General features: G+C 46.0%; 1 protein-coding gene across 1 annotated transcript in view; it reads right to left on the minus strand.

Annotated features, from left to right (window-relative positions):
- LOC115116255 (zinc finger homeobox protein 3-like) overlaps window positions 1-23544 on the minus strand; it is a 114576-nt gene that overhangs the window by 25680 nt on the left and 65352 nt on the right. Inside the window, exon 5 of the mRNA XM_065011949.1 lies at window positions 9316-9423. Coding sequence (XP_064868021.1) covers window positions 9316-9423 — 108 coding nt within the window. The remainder of the gene's footprint in view (window positions 1-9315; window positions 9424-23544) is intronic.

Below are 23544 nucleotides of genomic sequence, written 5' to 3' on the forward strand. Positions count from 1 at the left end.
CTTCCCTCACCACTGGCTGAAGAAGCCTGACCTTCAGTATGGATACTGTCCCTCAGGAGGCCAGGGAAAAGGATGCATGTGGTCACTAGCTCCTCAGTCTCCTCCTCTCCTACCGACTGGCCCTATCCTGTCTGCAGACCCAGCTCTGCCTCGGAACCCAGAAGCCTCCGGTCGTAAAAACACAAGCCACAGTTTAGGCTCCGATGGAGCCAGGCCATATGGCCCTACTGCCTGATACCCACCACTCTGCCCTGGGCCCAGGCCCAGCCGCTTCCTATCCACAACCACCCCTCTCACAATCCCTTCCCACAATGGCCTGATCATTCAGGGACACTCACAGCCATCTACTGTACTGGAACTCCCTCCATCCCGTCTCCTCCTCACCCCCTCCCCACTAACCCTCCTCCCACTCCACACTTCACAGGGCCAAATTACTGAAGCTCTCTCTCCCCATGTCCCTCTGCTCTTCACTCGCCTCTAGTCCCTCAGCAATTTAACCATTAATATGGAGAAGCAGGTTCAACTCCCCAGTGCTACAAGTCATTCACTTTTAATGCATATGCTAACAATAACTGAATATGATCTCTCTTTTCCCCTCCCCTTTCTGCCTGTCTTTTTTAATCTACAGGCCATGTTAGAGCCCTGAGCGACAAAGGGCTATATTCCACTTCACCTCATATTTCTCAGGTAATTACTCTGTATCAATTAATTTCAAATAAAGAAAATTACAACCAAAGCCCCACGCCAAAGCGACTCTATATCGAGGCTCATCATTCCTCAGTATCCTTGGTGGATAACCCTGACTTTTATTAAATGAAAAACCAGCTCCACACTGCATGGGAAAAGAAGAGAGTGGTTTATATAGGCCTACAGGCATGACTGCAACAAAGACACATTTAAAATGAAGAAATTAAAAGGAGATAGTAATTAGTGTCCGCGTTATTAATCTTCAGGCCACTGAGCAGCCGGCTGACATGGCGTTCACCTTTAAAGGACACTCCTCCCCGCTCACCCGGCCGGCACAGAGGCAGTAGCAGCAGCAACATGGCTGGCCCATAACACTATAGCAATAAAACTCAAACACTGATCTTTCAGGGAGTTGGCTCACAAACAAGGACAATTTATGGTCTACAATCTTCAAAGACAAAAGGAATTATAATTTGAGGGGTGACAAGCACTCAAAGGACATGATATGAATATGTAGAAAAAAAGACCATTGGTATAATACATTCCTTAAGCTGAACTGTTCAAAAATATGAAAATATGAGATATAAAAAATAACGAGCACTGTCCATTGCTAACCTTACCCTACTGGCCAGCACAGCATTTCTGACAACTCATGAGACTATTCCTAAAACTAGAGGTGAAAGCTACCACATCCCCATATGTGTGCGTTCCAGTGTGAGCCACACACCACTCCCAAGACCAGAGAGCACAGGCCATTATATGTTCAGCCTGCAGTATCACTCCTCTGCATCCAGGGGTTGCTAATGTTCACTGCACTGACAGAGATGCATCCGTCGTCTGATTTCCCTTCACTCACACACACACACACACACACACACACACACACACACACACACACACACACACACACACACACACACACACACACACACACACACACACACACACACAAATCTACACATACAAACAAACCCACACATGCATACACACATACATAAACAAGCATGCAAGCACACACACTCACAACCATATACACACTCACAGCACCGGGCTCCTCCACACTCATCCAATCACAGAGATTCATAGCTAAAAGTAAATATTTAAGGGAAAAGAGATGGGACCAATTTGGTTGGGTGCTCTGTCGGTGACAGAATGCGGATGACCCTGCGCTGTAATATCATTCCCCCCTCCCTCGCTCCAGCTCCCATCATTTGAAAGTCAGGAAGGGGGGTATGAGAGGAATTATTCATAAACCTCAATTGCAGAAGATTGCAACCCCCTCTCCCTCCCCACACACACACACTGCACCCTTCCCTCCCATTTCTCCATATAGACCACCTCAATACAAACCCTTCCCATACATTTATGTTAAGCATGTCAAATCATATTGTGGCCATTCCTCCTAGCCCTTAAGTGTATTAACAATCCCCCTTTCCTCTGTCTGCCCCTCCATCCTCTCCCACTCCTCCTCTACCTTTCTCCTACCTTCATCCCTGTGTATTCAGCTCCTGCATTAATACTGTCCTGCTCTAATCTAGGTACAGCTCCCCTTGACTTCCGGAGCAGAACCCCTCCATTTCACTAATGCTGCCTCAGCTAGGTGAACAAGGCATGAGTAGAAGGGGAGCAAGGCTCGGGGCTGGCCATTTATAAATATTTCATTGGCCGCATTAGAAACGACCCCTGGATAGCTTATTGGGGAAGTTGGCTAAATCGCAGCTTCTGCCAACATTCACTTTATTGTTTAAATAAGTAATGAATTCAATGTACAAACTAAAATGGGGATGTATGTCATGGAAAATAATTACAAAGTCTGGTGTGTGTGTTCACCTGTGTGAGCGGCATATTGTAGAAATCTTTCAGCAGGAGAAGACATGCAGAATACACATGCATTTCTAAATGGCTTTAATGAATTTTGAAGCGCTGTGGCACTAAAAAGGGAAAATAAGATTGACAGTAGCTTTAAAAAGGAAGACACCTTTCTTCTGCCTCTGCTAATGCTGCCTGCCTGATAGTGACTGTCATTTGTAAAGGGAACAACGTCTCCACACCAAGTTCCAATGGTTGCATGACAAGGATGAGACAAAACACTTCAATAGTTCTAACGACGGGCCTTGGGAGAGCGGCACGCCATCAGACAGCGGGAGACGAAACACTTCAATAGTTCTAACGACGGGCCTTGGGAGAGCGGCACGCCATCAGACAGCGGGAGACGAAACACTTCAATAGTTCTAACGACGGTCCTTGGGAGAGCGGCACGCCATCAGACAGCGGGAGACGAAACACTTCAATAGTTCTAACGACGGTCCTTGGGAGAGCGGCACGCCATCAGACAGCGGGAGACGAAACACTTCAATAGTTCTAACGACGGGCCTTGGGAGAGCGGCACGCCATCAGACAGCGGGAGACGAAACACTTCAATAGTTCTAACGGCGGGCCTTGGGAGAGCGGCACGCCATCAGACAGCGGGAGACGAAACACTTCAATAGTTCTAACGGCGGTCCTTGGGAGAGCGGCACGCCATCAGACAGCGGGAGACGAAACACTTCAATAGTTCTAACGACGGGCCTTGGGAGAGCGGCACGCCATCAGACAGCGGGAGACGAAACACTTCAATAGTTCTAACGACGGTCCTTGGGAGAGCGGCACGCCATCAGACAGCGGGAGACGAAACACTTCAATAGTTCTAACGACGGTCCTTGGGAGAGCGGCACGCCATCAGACAGCGGGAGACGAAACACTTCAATAGTTCTAACGACGGTCCTTGGGAGAGCGGCACGCCATCAGACAGCGGGAGACGAAACACTTCAATAGTTCTAACGGCGGGCCTTGGGAGAGCGGCACGCCATCAGACAGCGGGAGACGAAACACTTCAATAGTTCTAACGACGGTCCTTGGGAGAGCGGCACGCCATCAGACAGCGGGAGACGAAACACTTCAATAGTTCTAACGATGGGCCTTGGGAGAGCGGCACGCCATCAGACAGCGGGAGACGAAACACTTCAATAGTTCTAACGACGGGCCTTGGGAGAGCGGCACGCCATCAGACAGCGGGAGACGGATCACTTTTCAGACAGTCCTTGGGACACAGGCACGCCAGTCAGACAGTGGGAGACGAAACACTTCAATAGTTCTAACGAGACACCCTGGGAGACAATCATCGCCGTCAGACTCTGTTCACCAAACACTTTCTAGTTCTCTGTGACGGTCCTTGGGAGAGCGGCTCTGCCATCAGACAGCGGGAGACGGATCACTTTTCAGACAGTCCTTTAGAGGAGAAAAAACCTTCCATTAAACTCAAACACAGGTTAGCTCAGTCCCTCACAGTCTAGTCCAACAAACAGCAACGGTGTGTTGTCTGCCTTCTCCAGACACCCTGAGACAATCATCAGCCGCAACAAGCATGCCTCTGTTCACCAAATGCATTCTGTGTTCCTCTGTGCTGTTGTTCGACAGGGTTACAGAGGGTCTCCCCATCGCTCCACCTATCAATCATAATAACATAGAGGAGAAAAAGCGACCTTCCATTAAACTAGCGCCCCGTCTCCTTTCTCAGCTGACAACACAGCCGTCCCTCCATCCCTCCACCCCTCCACCTTCTCCACCCACCCACCTCTTCACTGACAACACAGCCGCCCCCATCCCCCATCCCTCCACCTTCTCCACCCACCCACCTCTTCACTGACAACACAGCCGTCCCCCCATCCCTCCATCCCTCCACCTTCTCCACCCACCCACCTCTTCACTGACAACACAGCCGTCCCCCATCCCTCCACCCCTCCACCTTCTCCACCCACCCACCTCTTCACTGACAACACAGTCCCCCATCCCTCCACCCCTCCACCTTCTCCACCCACCCACATCTTCACTGACATCAAACAGAAACCCATCCCTCCACCCTCCACCTTCTCCACCCACCCTATCTTTTAACACAGCGGTTCCCATCCCTGGGAACCCCTCCACCTTCTCCACCCACCCACATCTTCACTGAAAACACAGAAACACCCTTATCCCTGATTAGTGACTGACAGAGGGGAGGAAAGGCCCCATCCCTGAATATGCTTGTATCAAATGGCATGCCTTTCACTGAAAACAGGAATCCCTCCATCCCTCCACTCTTCCCACCCACCCAGGTCTTCACTGACAATTAAGCTTGGCCCCCATGCTTTTAAAGTGCTATATTTCCATGTGTTAAAATGTACTTTTACCCATTTTTCAGGCAGGCATGCATATTATTATTTCTCCCATCACCTTCTCCACCCACCCCTCTTCACTGACACACACAACTCAGGCTCATTTAAAATAAAAGTTAGAATATCAAAGACCATCTTTTTACAAAGATGGGGCTTCCATGGTCCACCCCTCCACCTTTTTCCAGAACTCTTCTTGAAAAAAATGTAGGTACCAAAAGGTCTCCATTGTTTTCCAGCTTTTAACCTCACTAATTAAATGACATCAGAACTCTAACCATCCCCCAGGTCCAGGGATTCAGCTGGTCTATTTTTAAAATGCCATCTCTCACTCTGCCTGCTAGTCTGTGATGTTGGCTTTCCTTTTACCACAACTCTGTCTGATTGTGATGGGAGGAGATTACAAGAAATCCCCTATGCTTGTATCAAATGGCATCCTTGTCTGACAACAGGAAACAAATAGCTAGATCAAAGCTAATTACTGATAATACTTATTCCTTTTCTACTTCATAACAGTAAAAACTCAAAGTATAAAAAGGACCTTCCATTTTTCAGGCTGACATGCATATTCAACCCTGAACATAAGAGGAGACCCCATTGTCCAGAGAACCATGCTTTATTATAACTGTTCCACAGTACACCTGTATACCTTTTTGCTAAATGGACAAGCATTGTTTTAAACTGTTCCACAATATACCTGAATACTGTGTGCTAAATGGACAAGCATGCTGTATTATACTGCCACAGCTCACCTGCCTATAGTCTTGATGTTGGTTAAATTACAAGCATGCTGTATTGGATACTGTTCCAAGCTACACCTTCCATCCTTGTCTGACAAATGGACAAGCATGCTGTATTAAACTGTTCCATAGTACACCTGTATACTACTTCATAAATGGACAAGCTGCTGTATTATACTGTTCCAAACACCTGTTAATGGTGTGCAAAATGGACCCATGCTGTATTATACTGTTCCACAGTACACCAGCATATTGTGTGCTAAATGGACAAGCATGCTGTATTATACTGTTCCACAGCACACCAGCATACTGTGTGCTAAATGGACAAGCATGCTGTATTATACTGTTCCACAGCACACCTGTATACTGTGTGCTAAATGGACAAGCATGCTGTATTAAACTGTTCCACAGTACACCTGCATACTGTGTGTTAAATGGACAAGCATGCTGTATTAAACTGTTCCACAGTACACCAGCATACTGTGTGTTAAATGGACAAGCATGCTGTATTATACTGTTCCACAGTACTCCAGCATACTGTGTGTTAAATGGACAAGCATGCTGTATTAACTGTTCCACAGTACACCAGCATACTGTGTGCTAAATGGACAAGCATGCTGTATTAAACTGTTCCACAGTACACCTGCATACTGTGTGTTAAATGGACAAGCATGCTGTATTATACTGTTCCACAGTACTCCAGCATACTGCGTGTTAAATGGACAAGCATGCTGTATTATACTGTTCCACAGTACTCCAGCATACTGTGTGTTAAATGGACAAGCATGCTGTATTATACTGTTCCACAGTACTCCAGCATACTGCGTGTTAAATGGACAAGCATGGTGTATTATACTGTTCCACAGTACTCCAGCATACTGTGTGTTAAATGGACAAGCATGCTGTATTATACTGTTCCACAGTACTCCAGCATACTGTGTTAAATGGACAAGCATGGTGTATTATACTGTTCCACAGTACTCCAGCATACTGTGTGTTAAATGGACAAGCATGGTGTATTATACTGTTCCACAGTACTCCAGCATACTGTGTGTTAAATGGACAAGCATGGTGTATTATACTGTTCCACAGTACTCCAGCATACTGCGTGTTAAATGGACAAGCATGCTGTATTATACTGTTCCACAGTACTCCAGCATACTGTGTGTTAAATGGACAAGCATGCTTCATACATGTGGAGCAGTAGTCCACCAGCCAACAGTGTTTAGATGGATATTCACCCCACCAGAATCAATGTCTCAAAGCAGGTGGCCTCAACGCTCCACACACCCCACCAAGAACCAATGGGAAAGCACCTCAGGCCTCAACGCTCCATACACCCTACCAATTACCAATGGGAAAGCACCTCAGGCCTCAACGCTCTATGGGCTCTCTTTTATTAACAAACCTAACACAATCAGGCCTAAACCTAAGGCACCCCACTAAGGTTCAGGGGTGTATCAGAAGTATTTTTGCTATTTTCACTATCACAATTATAGGCGCACTTGCTGGCGTTGGTGCGAAAGGGCTGGGTTTTGATGAATAAACAAGTTGTGGGTGTGTCGAAGGCTTGGCCCCTCACTGGCCAATCAGAACGTGCTCCCTGGTGAAATATGTGGTTGCTTCAAGTTTTGTATTTACAGTCTTTTATGTATTGCCTTGGAATCAACTCCAATTCCAATGTTAGTCCATTATAGTTTGTTAAATGGCTTACAGAAACGAAGTAACTAAATGTAGACCTAACTTTGCTAAATACGTTAGCTTGAACCCATTTGCAGTCCACATTGTTTTAAGTAATTGCATGTCTTCAACAGCATTCACACAGATAGAGGAGCTAGGCCTACTGTAAATTACATTATGGCTGAGCATGGACAAGCCAAACATTGTCAATAAGCTAGATTCAATTCATTATTGATAAAGCCTAAAAGAGAACAAATAATTTGAATCATATTCTAAACAAAACAACAAACTTGTTTTAAATAGGCTATGTCACACTTACAGGCACCATCATTTCTCCCCGCGGGCATATAATAATAAAACAAGGCAGAAAACTGAGGGTGTTATGCACATCCAAAACAGGACCTGCATGGCTATAATGTGGGCCTGCCTACAATGCATAGATAAAAAGTGAATGTCAGCTCACTGTTTTACTCCTCTCAAACTTGATATTTTAGTAAAGATTTGGTGGATTAAGATTTATTTCCTAGCGGTCTCAGGAGACAAACCCTTTATCTGCAGTCTTGACTACTTCGCAATTGCATAGGGCAGGACAAAAAAAAGCCTAATTGACAGGAGGGTAAGGCCATGAAATGAGGAAAAAACAGACTGTTTTTTATGTTTCTAAAGGCACCAAAAGCACATAGGCTACTCTTGTTCCGTGTGCATATGGGCAGTGTGCGTCACGGCTGGATAGGCTGTGTTTTAGCTGTCAAAGTTCATGCCATAAGCAACTGCGTTTCCGCTAAAACCAGCTTCTGGTTGGTCTTAAATATCCCTACCAGCACTGAAATCACAACTTTGGATCATGTTTTTAAGGACACGCCTCAAATATTTCCACCCTGCCCATCTGAGCCCAAGCGAACTGAAATAAGAAAGGTAAATTGCCGAACCTGGCGTTAGGGCTGAAAAACAAAAAACAACAGCAGTCGAAAATAGAGCCCTATATAGTATACTGCTATAACTAATGACTATTACTGTAACTATTACTAGATTGTTACCTAACTATTATTACTATAACTTCTAACTAATTCTAACAAGGAAGTTTAGAAAAACCCCTGGTCTAGGAGTGCTGTGATTGGATATCCAGGCCAGACTCCCAACAGGGCTTGACACAAACCCTAGCTATGCTCTGACGTGAACATGTGGCCAGGGGAGCCAAGCAGTGGGGGGCAGTCACAAACACTTCCTGTCTGTGAACCTCCTCCTCACACTCATACACCCACACACATTCAGCCTGGATCTGCTGACCTCAACTAGCAGCAGAAATCAGATAAACCATTTCTAATGCACGCTGATGTAAACTAATCACATTAAAAGTTGATGGGATTCACCCTAAAAACCTACAACAAACAATCATGGACTCTCACCAAAACACAGGCCTCTAATCTGCAGGTAACAGTAGGCCTCAGGTTAGAATAGGCCCGAACACTAATGTCTCGCCTCAGCTCAAGCCCCACCTCTCCATGGAACTCAACACCTGCACCTGGCATCTGAAAGCCCAGGGAGAGAAATATCCCTATCTGATAACATTTAACACAGGTGTGTGTTTCTGTCACACACGATCAGTGCAGTGCAGAAAGGGGGTCATGTCCGTCATATGGGCACACACACGTGGTCGGCCTTGAATTATGCGCCCAGGCCCCTCTCCATAAAATCCACTGACAACTGACAAAACATGAGTCACCTGACCAGATTAGCTCAATTGACAATTTGGCCTAATTCATCAGATAGGATTTGATGAGAGGCGACCTGTCTCCCTCCTACAGTAAGAAACAGAAAGGCCTCCTTTAAAAAGAAACACTACAAACTGATTTGTGGATTTGTAACAGAGCAATATTAAAGGGACTCTGACATTTGTGTAGAATCTGTATAATTATTTGAGAGAAAAGGCCTTTTGTTGAGAACAAATCAGATGCAATAGCACATGATCCCTGAGGGCAGTGTTGCCTAAATGTGTGTAGTGTAAATATAGGCCTTACCTGTCCCTTTGGTGAGCTCCTTCTCCCCCCCACCTTCTCTGTCTTTGGTTTGGTCCTCCTGTTCTGTGGTGGTCTCACTGGCAGCCTCCACATCCTCGCTCAGCTCTCCTGAAGGGGGAGGAGAGGATGGTATATGTAAATCAACACGCCATCAGAATTGGTGGAAGCACTTAAAGGGACAGCCGCATTTTTTTCCTATAGGAGCTTACAACAATTACATTCGCTGACACGCAGTTAAAAGGTTACCAGACAAAGAGGGCGGGATCTGCGTTCTGCCCTGTGCTGCTTGATTGCATTTTGCCATTTATTTGAATTAAAACAATAAAATTAGTGAAATCATTTTTGTTAAATCAAAACAGAGATAGAGGAAATGTATTATATTTTATCATCTATTTTCTCTGCTGTATCCACACTAATATGAACACATTTAGAAGATAATTACAGTTCATTTGAAAATATTATAATAATAACAATAATAATAATAACCATCATGATTTTTTTATACAAGCCCCAAAGTTATAGTTCTTCATTTATTCAAGACCATGACACAAATATCTTTATGGCTTCCTCTCTTTAATGTGGACATAAAACTGCAGAAAACCGCACACATGTGGTAGAGACATACACACATTTTCCAAAGCGGTTTGAAGTATGTAGACAGGAAAAATAATTGTGTGAGGAGCGTGTTTCTAGAGAAAGACCTCTCTCTCTCTCCCTCTCTCTTTCTCTCGCTCCCTCTTTCTCTTTCTCTCCTTCTCTTTCTCACTCACTTTCTCTCTCTCCACATGCATGTACTGTCCCCAGCTGCAGTCTGCTAGGCTACTTACAAATACAGGGCTCATTTCACCTCTACTTCCTCGCTACTGCGAAATAAAAAAATCATAAATATTTAAAACTTTCAGACCGGCAATTCATTAGATTTTTCTACCAAGTCAAATACAGAAATCCCCTGTAATGACCTTAAAAGCCTCAGCTCAATATATCAGCCCATTTAAAAGCATTGAACTCCAAACAATGGATATCTGATAATGCCATCTGTAAGTAACGCAGAGAGGGGAATATGGCAGAAAACTGATAATAAAAAGGGCATCAATCTTCTTTATTTCTCTCCAGTGCCCCCCGAGCAGCCCCTCAGCCTGTTAAGTTTGTTTAAAAGTAGTGCGACTAGCACGCAACAGCATTGATTTGACAACAGTAAACTGGGCCGCAGTCAATAAGGCCTATCAGTTACTACACAAGTCAGCTAATTCTCAGCAAATGTACTTAAATGTTCTTTTGAAAATGCTTCCACTCTCGGGTCTCTACTCTACAGTCTATTGATATATTGACAATACTACAACAACAGCCACTGAAATATCCTGTTCACATATTCAGCCCTGCAGTCAACACACATCTGATCTGAGCTCACCACTAGACAAGCCAATACGTACACGACTTTTATGGTCTCATATGATCTACTACAGCACTTACACCCCTATACTGTAGTTACCAACTATGTAACCTGGACCGAAACACAGAGCCAAAGTCCCATCAAACTTCACTAGCACAAATAGCCTCTAAAAATGGTTTCTGGATAGAACATTTTGAATCAAATCAAAGATGTACATTTCACTACCAGCACGGTATGGTATTATCTCTATTCATTCATGACTGGCAATCCGTGAAGTATTTCAAACATTTCAATCTCCTTCAGTTCTCATGGTAAATAGATATTTCCTGTGCTTCCATATTCACATGTAAATCAAAGAGAAATGAAAGCTATATGACGAGAGACACATGATAGCGTGTGTAAAGTGATTACACATTTAGATCAGGCTGAAATTGCGATGATAATGTGCTATTGGAGTTCTGCTATCCTAATCACTGATGCACCAAGAGAAACACACTCACTAAAGACAGCAATAATATATAGCTCAATAATAGCATAGAAATGTGCGATCTTCTCACTGAATTAACAAAAGGTTGGATTTAGAGGCCCGAGAAGTGCTTCTTACTGTAAACTGAAGATACCATACAAGAATGCATCATAATTGCAATAACTATAATTATACCAGGTATGATAATAACTACAGCATTGAGGAGATTGTCATTGACAAAGCTTTAACTCAACAGAAAACACCTCTGTGTCATGAGGCAAGAGCAATATCCAGGCGTTCCTGACTGTTTCCCAAAGTAAGAAGCCCCTCTCCTCACAACAGAATGATTGGTGTATGGATTATGTTGTTAGACATTACTGCTAGCAGCAGACGGGGATCCTGTGTATAAATGAAGGTATTTAACAGGGATAACTGGCTCCCAGTAAAAAGCACATTTAAGTGATCCCCAGATCGCACTTGCATAAATACATTTTTTTCATTATTTTATTATTGACCATGTTTCTATTATGTTTCCAAGGCAACCTGCAAGTTCCGTCCAGCGTAGCCCATCCTGTGCTGGAGAGGCGGTCCTAAACCGTTGCCTGGTAAACCAGAGGAGAGCTGCAGCCTAGCCCCAAAATCCCATCTAACTCCAGCCTGCACAAATCCACACAACTCCCGGAGAATTAGAATACCATGCAGCCGCACAAGTGCTCAGATTACAAAATAATCCCCAGGTAAATTGTACACCTTTAAAAGGGTCTGCGTGTCATTCTGAGCTGTCCTACTCTTACAGCGTGTCTAATTCCACACCTCCACACTTTAACGTGCTTTTTCAGGAACATTGCATTGATCCACAGTCCAGATTTGAACTCTATTCAACCTAACTGAATACATCAGCTGTCACCTCAGCATCCTCCAGACGGATCTCTAGTGGGACGTGGCAGAGAGAGCTCCCCCCAGCCTCTGCTGCCTGCCTGCCCCCTCTCGCTCACACTTCTTCATTTTGGTTTTTAATCAAGATGTATGACACTTCCACCACACACCGCACAGTAACCCCCCAGAAATGAATGTAGAAAGGCAGACATTTAAATCCACGAGCGGCAGTACATCTTTAAGTGGCAAATGACTGTGTCTATGATTAAAGCCCCCAGAAATGAAAGGTCACAATGTAGAAATGGAAGAGCCTGTAAAACGGACTCATAGATTAGGACTGAAATAGACGGGGAGAAAATGAGCTTTGACAATAGGCCCTTTCTAACCTCAATCGTTCAAATGTAAAGGACATAGCCTGGAGGTTGTCATTAATGAATTGTCCAACCCTCCGGCGATATTAAACTGTTCCGTTAATCTAAATGATAAACCTACAAATGGAACAGCATAAAAATATAGATTAATGAAAGGACTCACAGATTCACAAGCCCTCCGCCTGCAGAAGATTGATGCAAATGGACAGAGCCTGCAGACAACAGATTACACCCATAACAATTCAGACTGCAGCAGATTACACCCATACCAATATCAGCCCTCCACTGCAGGGAGAAACACTCAGAGCTACTGATATTAACCATTTCTGCAGACACACAGATTAACCCTCAATCAGTTCAAATGTAAAGGACAATAGCCTGGAGACACACAGATTACACCCATAAAAATATCAGCCCTCCACTGCAGACACACAGATTACACCCATAAAATATCAGCCCTCCGCTGAATTGTCTTCATTAGACCCTCCTCATATCAGCTGCAGATATTACACCCAAACTGCCCTCCGCTCACAGATTACACCCTAGAAAATCAGCCTCCACTTCAGATTACACCCATAGAAATATCAGCCCTCCGTGCAGACACAGATTCATAGAAAATCAGGCAAGCTGAATAAACCTCCGCTGCAGACACACAGATTACACCCATAAAAATATCAGCCCTCTGCTGCAGACACACAGATTACACCCATAAAAATATCAGCCCTCCACTGCATGTCCACGGAGACCATCCTACCAGCTCTCTGTCTGCAGAAGGCATCACAGACACAGCAGCCAGGTGAAATGGTGTGACATGGAGATGAAAAAGACAAACGGAAGCATCTATTTCCCCCTGGCACAAACACACGCTCCCACATACATTTGTGTGCGCACACGCACAACCACAAGCGGCTGCTGCTCTCCATCCCTCGCTCTTCCTCTGCCTGCCTGCAAGTGCAGGGGCTTAAGCAGACCCATAGGTGTCACCCTATACAAGCCGGGAGAGAGTGAGGTACTCACACACATTAATGGGGGGGTGGGTGGATGAGGAGAGAGAGAGCAACAGAGACACAGGGAAGGAAAAAGGAGAAAAAAATATGTGGAGATGTACAAAGCAGATGCTCTGCAGGAAGCGGCCAGTGAAGATGAGACGGGGAAGACAGTGCGATAACCTTCAGATGAGGCCGAACAGCCTTCCTTCCCCCAGAAGAACAGTGATTACACTAATACTAATCCCACTGACAGGCACAAACGGACTAATAAATAATGGATGGTAACCACTGCACTTTCCAGTACTCCTTCTGAGACTGAAATAATGATATATATAGATATATATATAGACAGTGTACATAGACAAACTCCATCCTCTGTTGCAGCTGAACACAGGCTAAACTAACAGCCATTCTATTAACACATAATCCAATCCTGCCTGCTGCAAATGGCTCAGTGCTCCTCATACACAAGTCCATTTTTCTGTTGCAGTCTCCCTTTCATGAACAGACTCATCTGCCTGTCCCTGTCTGTCCCGTTCTCCTCTCCCCAGTCTTAGAGTACCAGGACAGGGGTTGAGCATCTCCCTAGTCTTAGAGTACCAACAGCTAATCCAATCCTGCCCTGCAAATCTTCTCCCAGTCTTAGAGTACCAGGAGTGGGGTTGAGCTGTGCCTCTCCCTCTCCTCTCCCAGTCTTAGAGTACCAGGAGCAGGGGTTGAGCTGTGCCTCTCCCTCCCTCTCCCCAGTCTTAGAGTACCAGGAGCAGGGGTTGAGCTGTGCCTCTCCCTCCCCAGTCTTAGAGTACCAGGAGCAGGGGTTGAGCTGTGCCTCTCCCTCTCCTCCCAGTCTTAGAGTACCAGGAGCAGGGGTTGAGCTGTGCCTCTCCCCAGTCTTAGAGTACCAGGAGCAGGGGTTGAGCTGTGCCTCTCCCTCCCTAGTCTTAGAGTACCAGGAGCAGGGGTTGAGCTGTGCCTCCCTCCCTCTCCCCAGTCTTAGAGTACCAGGAGCAGGGGTTGAGCTGTGCTAGTCACTGGTGCTCCTCTGTGGTGTGGAGCTGGCTGTCTTGAGTCAGGAGCTCTCATTACTCTCATTAGTGATTATTGAGGCTGTTGATATACCAGTTTTAACCAGGTGTCACAGCACTTCAACTCCCTAGTCTTAGAGTACCAGGGCAGGGGTTGCACTCCTTTTCTCCTCTCCCTAGTCTTAGATACCAGGAGCAGGGGTTGAGCAATCAGTCTTATACCAGGATTCAGCACCTAGCCCCAGTCTTAGAGATAAAAAGCAATCTTATCTTCACACCTCACAGGGGTTGAGCTATCTTTCTCCTCTTCCAGTCTTTAAAATCCCCCTGCTCCCCATCAACCCTTGCACCCCATTCCCATATCAAAGCTGGCCTGACTCCGGACTGGAGTGTCAAATGAAAGTGACAGGAGGGTACCATGGGACAGGGGGAGCTGTGCCCCATGTCTAGGGGCATGCATTGTCCGCACCTCTCCCTCATATCAGTCTTGCCCTAAACCTTAAGTGCCCCAGGGGTTGAGCTGTGCCCTCCCCTCCTTGCCCCAGTCTTAAACCACAACACAAGTTGAAAAACACTACCACCCCTCCCAAAAAGTATCCTTGCCCGGCCCAGACCCCTCCTCATGCCCTCCCTGATGAGCTAGCTGTCAGAAAACCACGAATGAGTAAAACACGGCCACTCCCTAACCAGAGAGGCGAGAGGTTAGAGAGGTATGGGCCATCACTTAGCTAATAATAGTCAACCACAACATATGATACAACCACAGTACCACAAAGCAACTACACCGCCATTCAAACAGTCCTTTTCAAACGCGCTGTCGATACAATAAAAAAGCAATCAACACCATTCAAAGGTCCATACAAACTCTGATATCAAAAGATACAATCAAAGATATATATAAAAGGGATATACAAAATATAAGTGATAAATGCATTACATTACATTTAAGTCATTTAGCAGACGCTCTTATCCAGAGCGACTTACAAATTGGACCAAACGTATTGTGCATGCGAGTGTAGGCCTTAATCTGAAAACCACGTGCAAACACCCCACTCCCTCTGGTGGGAATATGGTCGATCACTTTGGACCCAACATAGTCAACCACAGTACCACACAGCAACCACACACCGCCTGCAGAATTTGTTATTAAAAAAAATACTCAAATGTGTATTTAATAATGTTTCATACTTAGTGGATGTCGACAGGAAACTTCCAAAGTAATTGTAAATACAAGCATAAGATACAAACGGAAATTAAGCAAGTCAAACATGTGGTGAGGATTGGGTGATTCCCTTGCTACCATAAACACAGTGTCTGACTCAAGCGCTCTGAGACTTAGCGTCACACCAACACACTGCACAAGCTGACCGACTGACTGCCCAACACTCCACTAGCCATACACGCCACAACACACACCACACACATTCAAAGAGGAGTGTCTTGTTTTTCTAATGCTCTTTCAGTCTCTCAAACCCCTCTCTCACACACACACACACACACACACACACACACACACACACACACACACACACACACACACACACACACACACACACACACACACACACACACATACGCTCCTCACATTTAGGAAGGAAAGAAGAGTACCTTGGTTTAAAGGGCTGCAGTGTCTCTCTGGCGGTGTGGGACTGAGTTACGTGCTAGATTCCTGACCTGTCTAAGGGAGGACATGACACTCTCTCCCCACTGGCCCTGCCGTGACCTCACCATCTAAATGTGAATGAATACTTTGTGTCTCCATGGGCTGGGGGCAGTGGGGGAGGCGCAGGAGGAGCAGGTGGAGGGGTAAAGGGGGTCCGGGGTTAGGGCAGCTAATAGCTAAAAAACTTTAAACAGCAAGTTAATCACAAACAGCAGGGATAGCTCACACTGCCTTAGAACAATACCAGTGGGCCCCATCCCCTCTCTCCCGCTCTCTCACTCCCTCTCTCTCTCTTCCAGCACTCCCCTCCTAACCCCCCTGCCAGTCCCGGGCCAACCCTCCTAAGCCTTCCAAGCAACACTTAATTTGATCCCCCTAGCCTTTCAAAGTCACTGGTCATTTCAGTGGACATTCAGCCCTTATTCAGGTCACCGAGGGTCACACAGAGTAAATTATTTTATCTGTCCGCAACGGCAGCAGCATCTAATAGGGGGAAATCTAATTTACACATGCCACCGGAATATCCTGTTATTCTAAATAGACATCACTTTGTTTCAATACCTGATGTGACACCGCATCGCAAACATGACATGTCTAATGCAATGGATGCTCTGCATGTCCAATAAGTAGGGAGCTGTAAACAGGACATCAATCGTGATGAAATGGCTCCTCTCCCTTCAAAATAGAGCTCACATAAAACCACATATGACTATCTAATTGGGCAGTATACTACACACAGCATATGCCAATTTAAAAAATAGCATGAAGTATTTTCCCTTAAGTAATTATCTCATAGGAATTAGTACTAATTAGTAGAATTATTGCTTGTATTATTGATACTTAGACACATTATAAATACATCTGTGAAGAGTGGAGTTCTATTTCTCTTCTCTTTTGTGTTTTCGTGGAGGAGAGGAGCAGGGGATGTAGGTTAATGTGCCTGCACAGGGACTGAGCATTCAGGGATCACTCTCTCCAGCTAACCTCTACACACACGTATACAGACAGAATACACACACGCAAACAGCTCTGACCGGCCATTACGCTGTGTCCTGTATGACGGTAGCCTCGCCTATACACATATTATGGACAAAGGAGGATGCAGACTGTGCTTTTCCCTGGCAGGCGATGGGCTAAAAGCCTGGGCAGGAGGCAAAGACATCACTGGACACACTACTGCTCTCAAGTCTCTCCTCTCCCATGCCTGGGGGAGATCTGTCCTGCACAAAGACATCACCGGACAAACACTACTGCTCCCCCTCTCTCATGCCTGGGGAGATCTGTCCTGCACAAAGACATCACCGGGCACACTACTGCTCTCCCCTCTCTCATGCCTGGGGAGATCTGTCCTGCACAAAGACATCACGGACACACTACTGCTCTCCCCTCTCTCATGCCTGGGGAGATCTGTCCTGCACAAAGACATCACACACACTACTGCTCTCCCCTCTCATGCCTGGGGGAGATCTGTCCTCACAAAGACATCACCGACACACTACTGCTCTCCTCTCTCATGCCTGGGGAGATCTGGCCTGTACAAAGACATCACCGGACACACTACTGCTCTCCCTCTCTCATGCCTGGGGAGATCTGTCCTGCACAAAGACATCACCGGGTACACTACTGCTCTCCCCTCTCATGTCTGGGGGAGATCTGTCCTGCACAAAGACATCACCGGAAAACACTACTGCTCTCCCCTCTCTCATGCCTGGGGAGATCTGTCCTGCACAAAGACATCACCGGGCACACTACTCCCTCTCCCCTCTCTCATGCCTGGGGAGATCTGTCCTGCACAAAGACATCACCGGAAACACTACTGCTCTCCCCTCTCTCATGCCTGGGGAGATCTGGCCTGTACAAAGACATCACCGGACACACTACTGCTCTCCCCTCTCTCATGCCTGGGGAGATCTGGCCTGTACAAAGACATCACCGGACACACTACTGCTCTCCCTCTCTCATGCCTGGGGAGATCTGTCCACACAAAGACATCACCGGGACACACTACTGCTCTCCCCACTCTCATGCCTGGGGAGATCTGTCCTGCACAAAGACATCAGCAGACACACTACTGCTCAAACCCTCTCATGCCTGGGGAGATCTGTCCTGTACAAAGACATCACCGGACACACTACTGCTCTCCCCTCTCATGCCTGGGGGAGATCTGTCCTGCACAAAGACATCACGGGCACACTACTGCTCTCCCTCTCTCATGCCTGGGGAGATCTGTCCTGCACAAAGACATCACCGGGCACACTACTGCTCTCCCCTCTCTCATGCCTGGGGGAGATCTGTCCTGCACAAAGACATCAGCAGACACACTACTGCTCTCCCTCTCTCATGCCTGGGGAGATCTGGCCTGTACAAAGACATCACAGGCACACTACTGCTCCGCCCCTCTCTCATGCCTGGGGAGATCTGGCCTGTACAAAGACATCACCAGGACACTTATCTGTCTCCCTCTCTCATGCCTGGGGAGATCTGGCCTGTACAAAGACATCACCGGACACACTACTGCTCTCCCCCTCTCATGCCTGGGGAGATCTGGCCTGTGCAAAGACATCACCGGGCACACTACTGCTCTCCCTCTCTCATGCCTGGGGAGATCTGTCCTGTACAAAGACATCACCGGACACACTACTGCTCTCCCCTCTCATGCCTGGGGAGATCTGGCCTGTACAAAGACATCACCGGACACACTACTGCTCTCCCTCTCTCATGCCTGGGGAGATCTGTCCTGCACAAAGACATCACGACACACTACTGCTCAAGCCCTCTCTCATGCCTGGGGAGATCTGTCCTGCACAAAGACATCAGCAGACACACTACTGCCTGCCCTCTCATGCCTGGGGAGATCTGGCTCTGTACAAAGACATCACCGGGACACACTACTGCTCTCCCTCTCTCATGCCTGGGAGATCTGGCCTGAATACAAAGACATCAACACACTACTGCTCTCCCCCTCTCATGCCTGGGGAGATCTGGCCTGTACAAAGACATCTTTCGGACACACTACTGCTCTCCCCTCTCATGCCTGGGGAGATCTGGCCTGTACAAAGACATCAGGTGGCACACTACTGCTCTCCTCTCTCATGCCTGGGGGAGATCTGTCCTGTCAAAGACATCAGGGACACACTACTGCTCTCCCCCTCTCATGCCTGGGGAGATCTGTCCTGCACAAAGACATCACTGGACACACTACTGCTCTCCCTCTCTCATGCCTGGGGAGATCTGTCCGTACACAAAGACATCACCGAACACACTACTGCTCTCCCTCTCTCATGCCTGGGGGAGATCTGTCCTGCACAAAGACATCACCGGACACACTACTGCTCTCCCTCTCTCATGCCTGGGGAGATCTGTCCTGCACAAAGACATCACCGGACACACTACTGCTCTCCCCTCTCATGCCTGGGGAGATCTGTCCTGCACAAAGACATCACCGGGCACACTACTGCCTCCCTCTCATGCCTGGGGGAGATCTGGCCTGCACAAAGACACAGACACCCTCCTCTACCAACACACACACACGCTCACACATTTATGTTAACATTTCCCCTTCTTGTCTTTCTTTAAAATCAACCTTTTCTTAATGCATCCTCTTTTCCGTCATCTCACACCACAATAGCTTCAACTATTTCTAGACTATTGAAGGGGGCTAGCTAATCAGGATCCAGAGGGAGGGGGTTAAGAGAAATGCATCACCGCTGTCATGAAGGGCAATCACATCAACTCTGAAGTATTCACCAGTGGGTCGGAAAATGCGATGGTACAGTTGTGACAGGCAAAGTAGCCCCCTCATCCTCCCCTCCTCTCCCCACTCCCCATCAGGGAGGAAGCATGGCGGGCACTCTGAATATGTATAACCCGGAAAATGTATTGATTTTTTCATTTGGCAAAAAAGGGACATAAAAATCACATAACCCAAAACTGTCACAGCTCTTTTGTTCATAGCTCATCTCTCCCGATGTCTGGCTTTTTGCCACAAACTCCCTTTAATTACCAGGTACAGCACAGTACAGCTTACCTTCAGAGCCTCACTCTCTGCACAGACACACACACAGCCACACAACACAGCCCGCTGTGCTGAACAAGACAGCACCATTCTTACATTCACACATGTATTAAATATGACCTTCACCAAGTTGTTGAATATCTGACAAATAAAGCAGACTGAATGTGAATATACACACGGTATTGTTATATATACACAAATGATGTCTGCTGTAGAAATTGAATGCTAACAATATCCTTGAAGAAGCCTTTGGAAAACATGTGATTTAATATACTGTGTGTGAGTATTTTTATATTTAAGTTGATGCTACTTTACATTCACATTCCGTAGCCTAGTTCACTAAGGGGCTTCGTTTCAATGTGGAATTATTGAAACAGGCTTCTTCAGTCCCACCGCACAGCAAGCTGCCAGGTATGTGTGCATACACGTGTCTGTGTGTCCATTACCAGGTACTTATCTGTTTACGCTCTGTTTAGAACTACCGACCCACCAGTACAGCGGGCCATCTGAAAAAGATCTCTGCCTGTCGGTTTATCGAATGCTTCATTTGCATATCTTTGTAGTGCATCCATCCAGCCTGTGGATCGCTCTGTGGAGGCATCAGCTGAGAAAATCAATGTGGCCATGGTTGGATGTATGTAGCACAAAAACTCGATGTGTTAGGAGTCCAGCTCACAGCCCCCACATGGCTCAGTCTACACCAGTCCTCCCGGGCCTGCCACGTACATAAACATACACAAACACACTACCCACAAGCCCTCTCTCTCCAGACTGTCATTTCCAGCCCTCCCGCCTGCCTGCCTCTCTGGCTCAAATGCACGCGGTCAGCACCGGGCTTGACGGGCTGCTTGTTTATAAAAGCATACGCCTAGCTAGATAAAACAGAATTGACTAGGCTTCTGAATACCAATATGGCTAATCAATTTGATTAAAAAAATATAAGATATGGGGCTATCATTGATGTGTTTTCTTTCTAATACTATCTGTCTGCTATGCCTGCTAAATCAAATGTGTTGGAGGGAAATCTTACTGGGGAGAGGATGAAGAGGTGGTTCAGCACTGAACTGAACTGGACATGAAATGTTTCAGTTGGGTCAATGTGACAGGGTGTCAGCCAGGCACTGCCAGGCCAGCCCACAGTGTGACAGGAGCTACTGTATGTGTGACTCACTGAGCACAGTGACAGGTCCACCTAAATGTACCATCCTCAGGATAACACGTACACTAAAGCTCAGTCCAAACAGTAGCACTGTGGCCAGGTACTGAGGATATGATGCATTACTGTAGAGGAGAATATAGTGGATACACTGGGTACCTTCCTTTCCATTACTGGGTCTGTGTCATCAGGATTCAACCCCAGTTGGCTGCTAATAGCAATCTGCTAAAGGAATTCAATGAATACATTGTGGAGGCACTTTAAAACATCCACAAGACTGCCACCACTTATTGAGAAAACATTCCGCTCCTTCCTCCTCTATCAGGTCGGTTTCTAATACAAATCAAACACGGAGCTTACTTCCTCCTCTATCAGGTCCGGTTTCTAATACAAATCAAACACGGAGCTTACTTCCTCCCTCTATCAGGTCGGTTTCTAATACAAATCAAACACGGGAGCTTACTTTCTCCCTCTATCAGGTCGGTTTCTAATACAAATCAAACACGGAGCTTACTTTCTCCCTCTATCAGGTCGGTTTCTAATACAAATCAAACACGGGAGCTTACTTTCTCCCTCTATCAGGAGTTTCTAATACAAATCAAACACGGAGCTTACTTTCTCCTCTATCAGGTCGGTTTCTAATACAAATCAAACACGGAGCTTACTTTCTCCCTCTATCAGGTCGGTTTCTAATACAAATCAAACACGGGAGCTTACTTTCTCCCCATCAGGTCGGTTTCTAATGCAAATCAAACACGGGAGCTTACTTTCTCCCTCTATCAGGTCGGTTTCTAATACAAATCAAACACGGAGCTTACTTTCTCCCTCTATCAGGTCTTTCTAATACAAATCAAACATGGAGCTACTTTCTCCATTTGTCTTTCTTTCTGATCCTCTTTACATATCCCATCCATTACTTTCACATGAAATATGAAAAGGCAATATCCTCTCTGTGTTTCTACTGAAGCGTAATGTGATTGTGTTGTCATTTATAGAAATAATTTATTATTAAATAATTTAATTATAATTTTTGTTTCTAGCTTTCTTCTTTTAACCTCTCCTTTACTTAATTAAAAGTTCTGCACTTTGATCAGAATAAATCCTCTCCTTGTTCGTTACTTGTTGTGAAGGAGGGGTAGTTGGGTTTGTATGACGGGGTGTCGGGTGGAGTGGGGGGATCTTACTCTGGTCCCCTCTGCCCCTCATCAGCACCTCTGCCCCTATCTGCTAATTGCTGTCCATCCGTCCATCAGAGGAGAGATGTCGCCAGACAGCCATGGTGGGGCCTTGGTCTCCGTGGCTACGGGCTGCAGCCTGGATAAATTATTTAGCAGCTATCAGACTCCTGGCAGCAGAGCAGAGCCAGTCCCAAAAACACACACAGACTCAGGACGTATGTGTCACAAGGCCTTCTCCACCCATCAGCATTTAGCCCTACAAGTGATAACAATCCACCAGATCTCTAACTGCACAAACACTCACACAATTATCCCTATCAGCAGTTAGTGGATCCTTTCTATTTAGAGAAATCTTTATTTCCAGTGTGAGAAACTATTGTAATTGGATTGCTTTCTGTATTACTGCCATTCGAGAGCAGCTTAATAGGCACACTGTTTTTTCCACAGTAATTATGCACTACATAATCAGCCCATCTCGGTTTAATTGCAATTATTACAGATAGGTCTTATCAACTCCGCTTATCTTGTGTTCACAGCACCTGATAAAATAATACAAAATGATATGCAACATATTGTCGACTGTGGATTGTAAATAGGTACTGTCAAAACAAAACTGCTGTCAGTTAAGTGAAATATCATCTATCATCTACCATATCTTCTAATGAGCCATGCACTTCTTCATCTCTGAAATCATCTGCCAAAACAAATAAATTACTTCATAAAGAGCAATTTAACAATCCTAAACCCAAATCTCAAAAACAAATTTACCCCCAGAATCTCAAGGTTAAGTGATTATTCTTACTCCTGCAGACTGAACCACTGGTGGTCTGAAACACAGAGGGGTACAGGGTACAGTAGAGGACTGAACACAGGTGGACATGTTTTACACAGCCCTAGGGACCTGGGCAGTACTCCGTGTGTACAGTGCACTACTAACTGCACAGTGTAAACAGAGAGTGTTTGAGACTACAGCTGTCTCTTTGGAAACTGGGGTCGTCACTCCACTCTGGTTGGTAGTTTTGCTACCCCCTCGTGATTTCCTTCACTCAACAGAATGTTTGCTCATTTACATATTTCTAAAGCAGGATTTCATCTGGCAT

The sequence above is a fragment of the Oncorhynchus nerka genome, linkage group LG27 (genome assembly GCF_034236695.1).
Source record: "Oncorhynchus nerka isolate Pitt River linkage group LG27, Oner_Uvic_2.0, whole genome shotgun sequence".
Classification (NCBI taxonomy): domain Eukaryota; kingdom Metazoa; phylum Chordata; class Actinopteri; order Salmoniformes; family Salmonidae; genus Oncorhynchus; species Oncorhynchus nerka.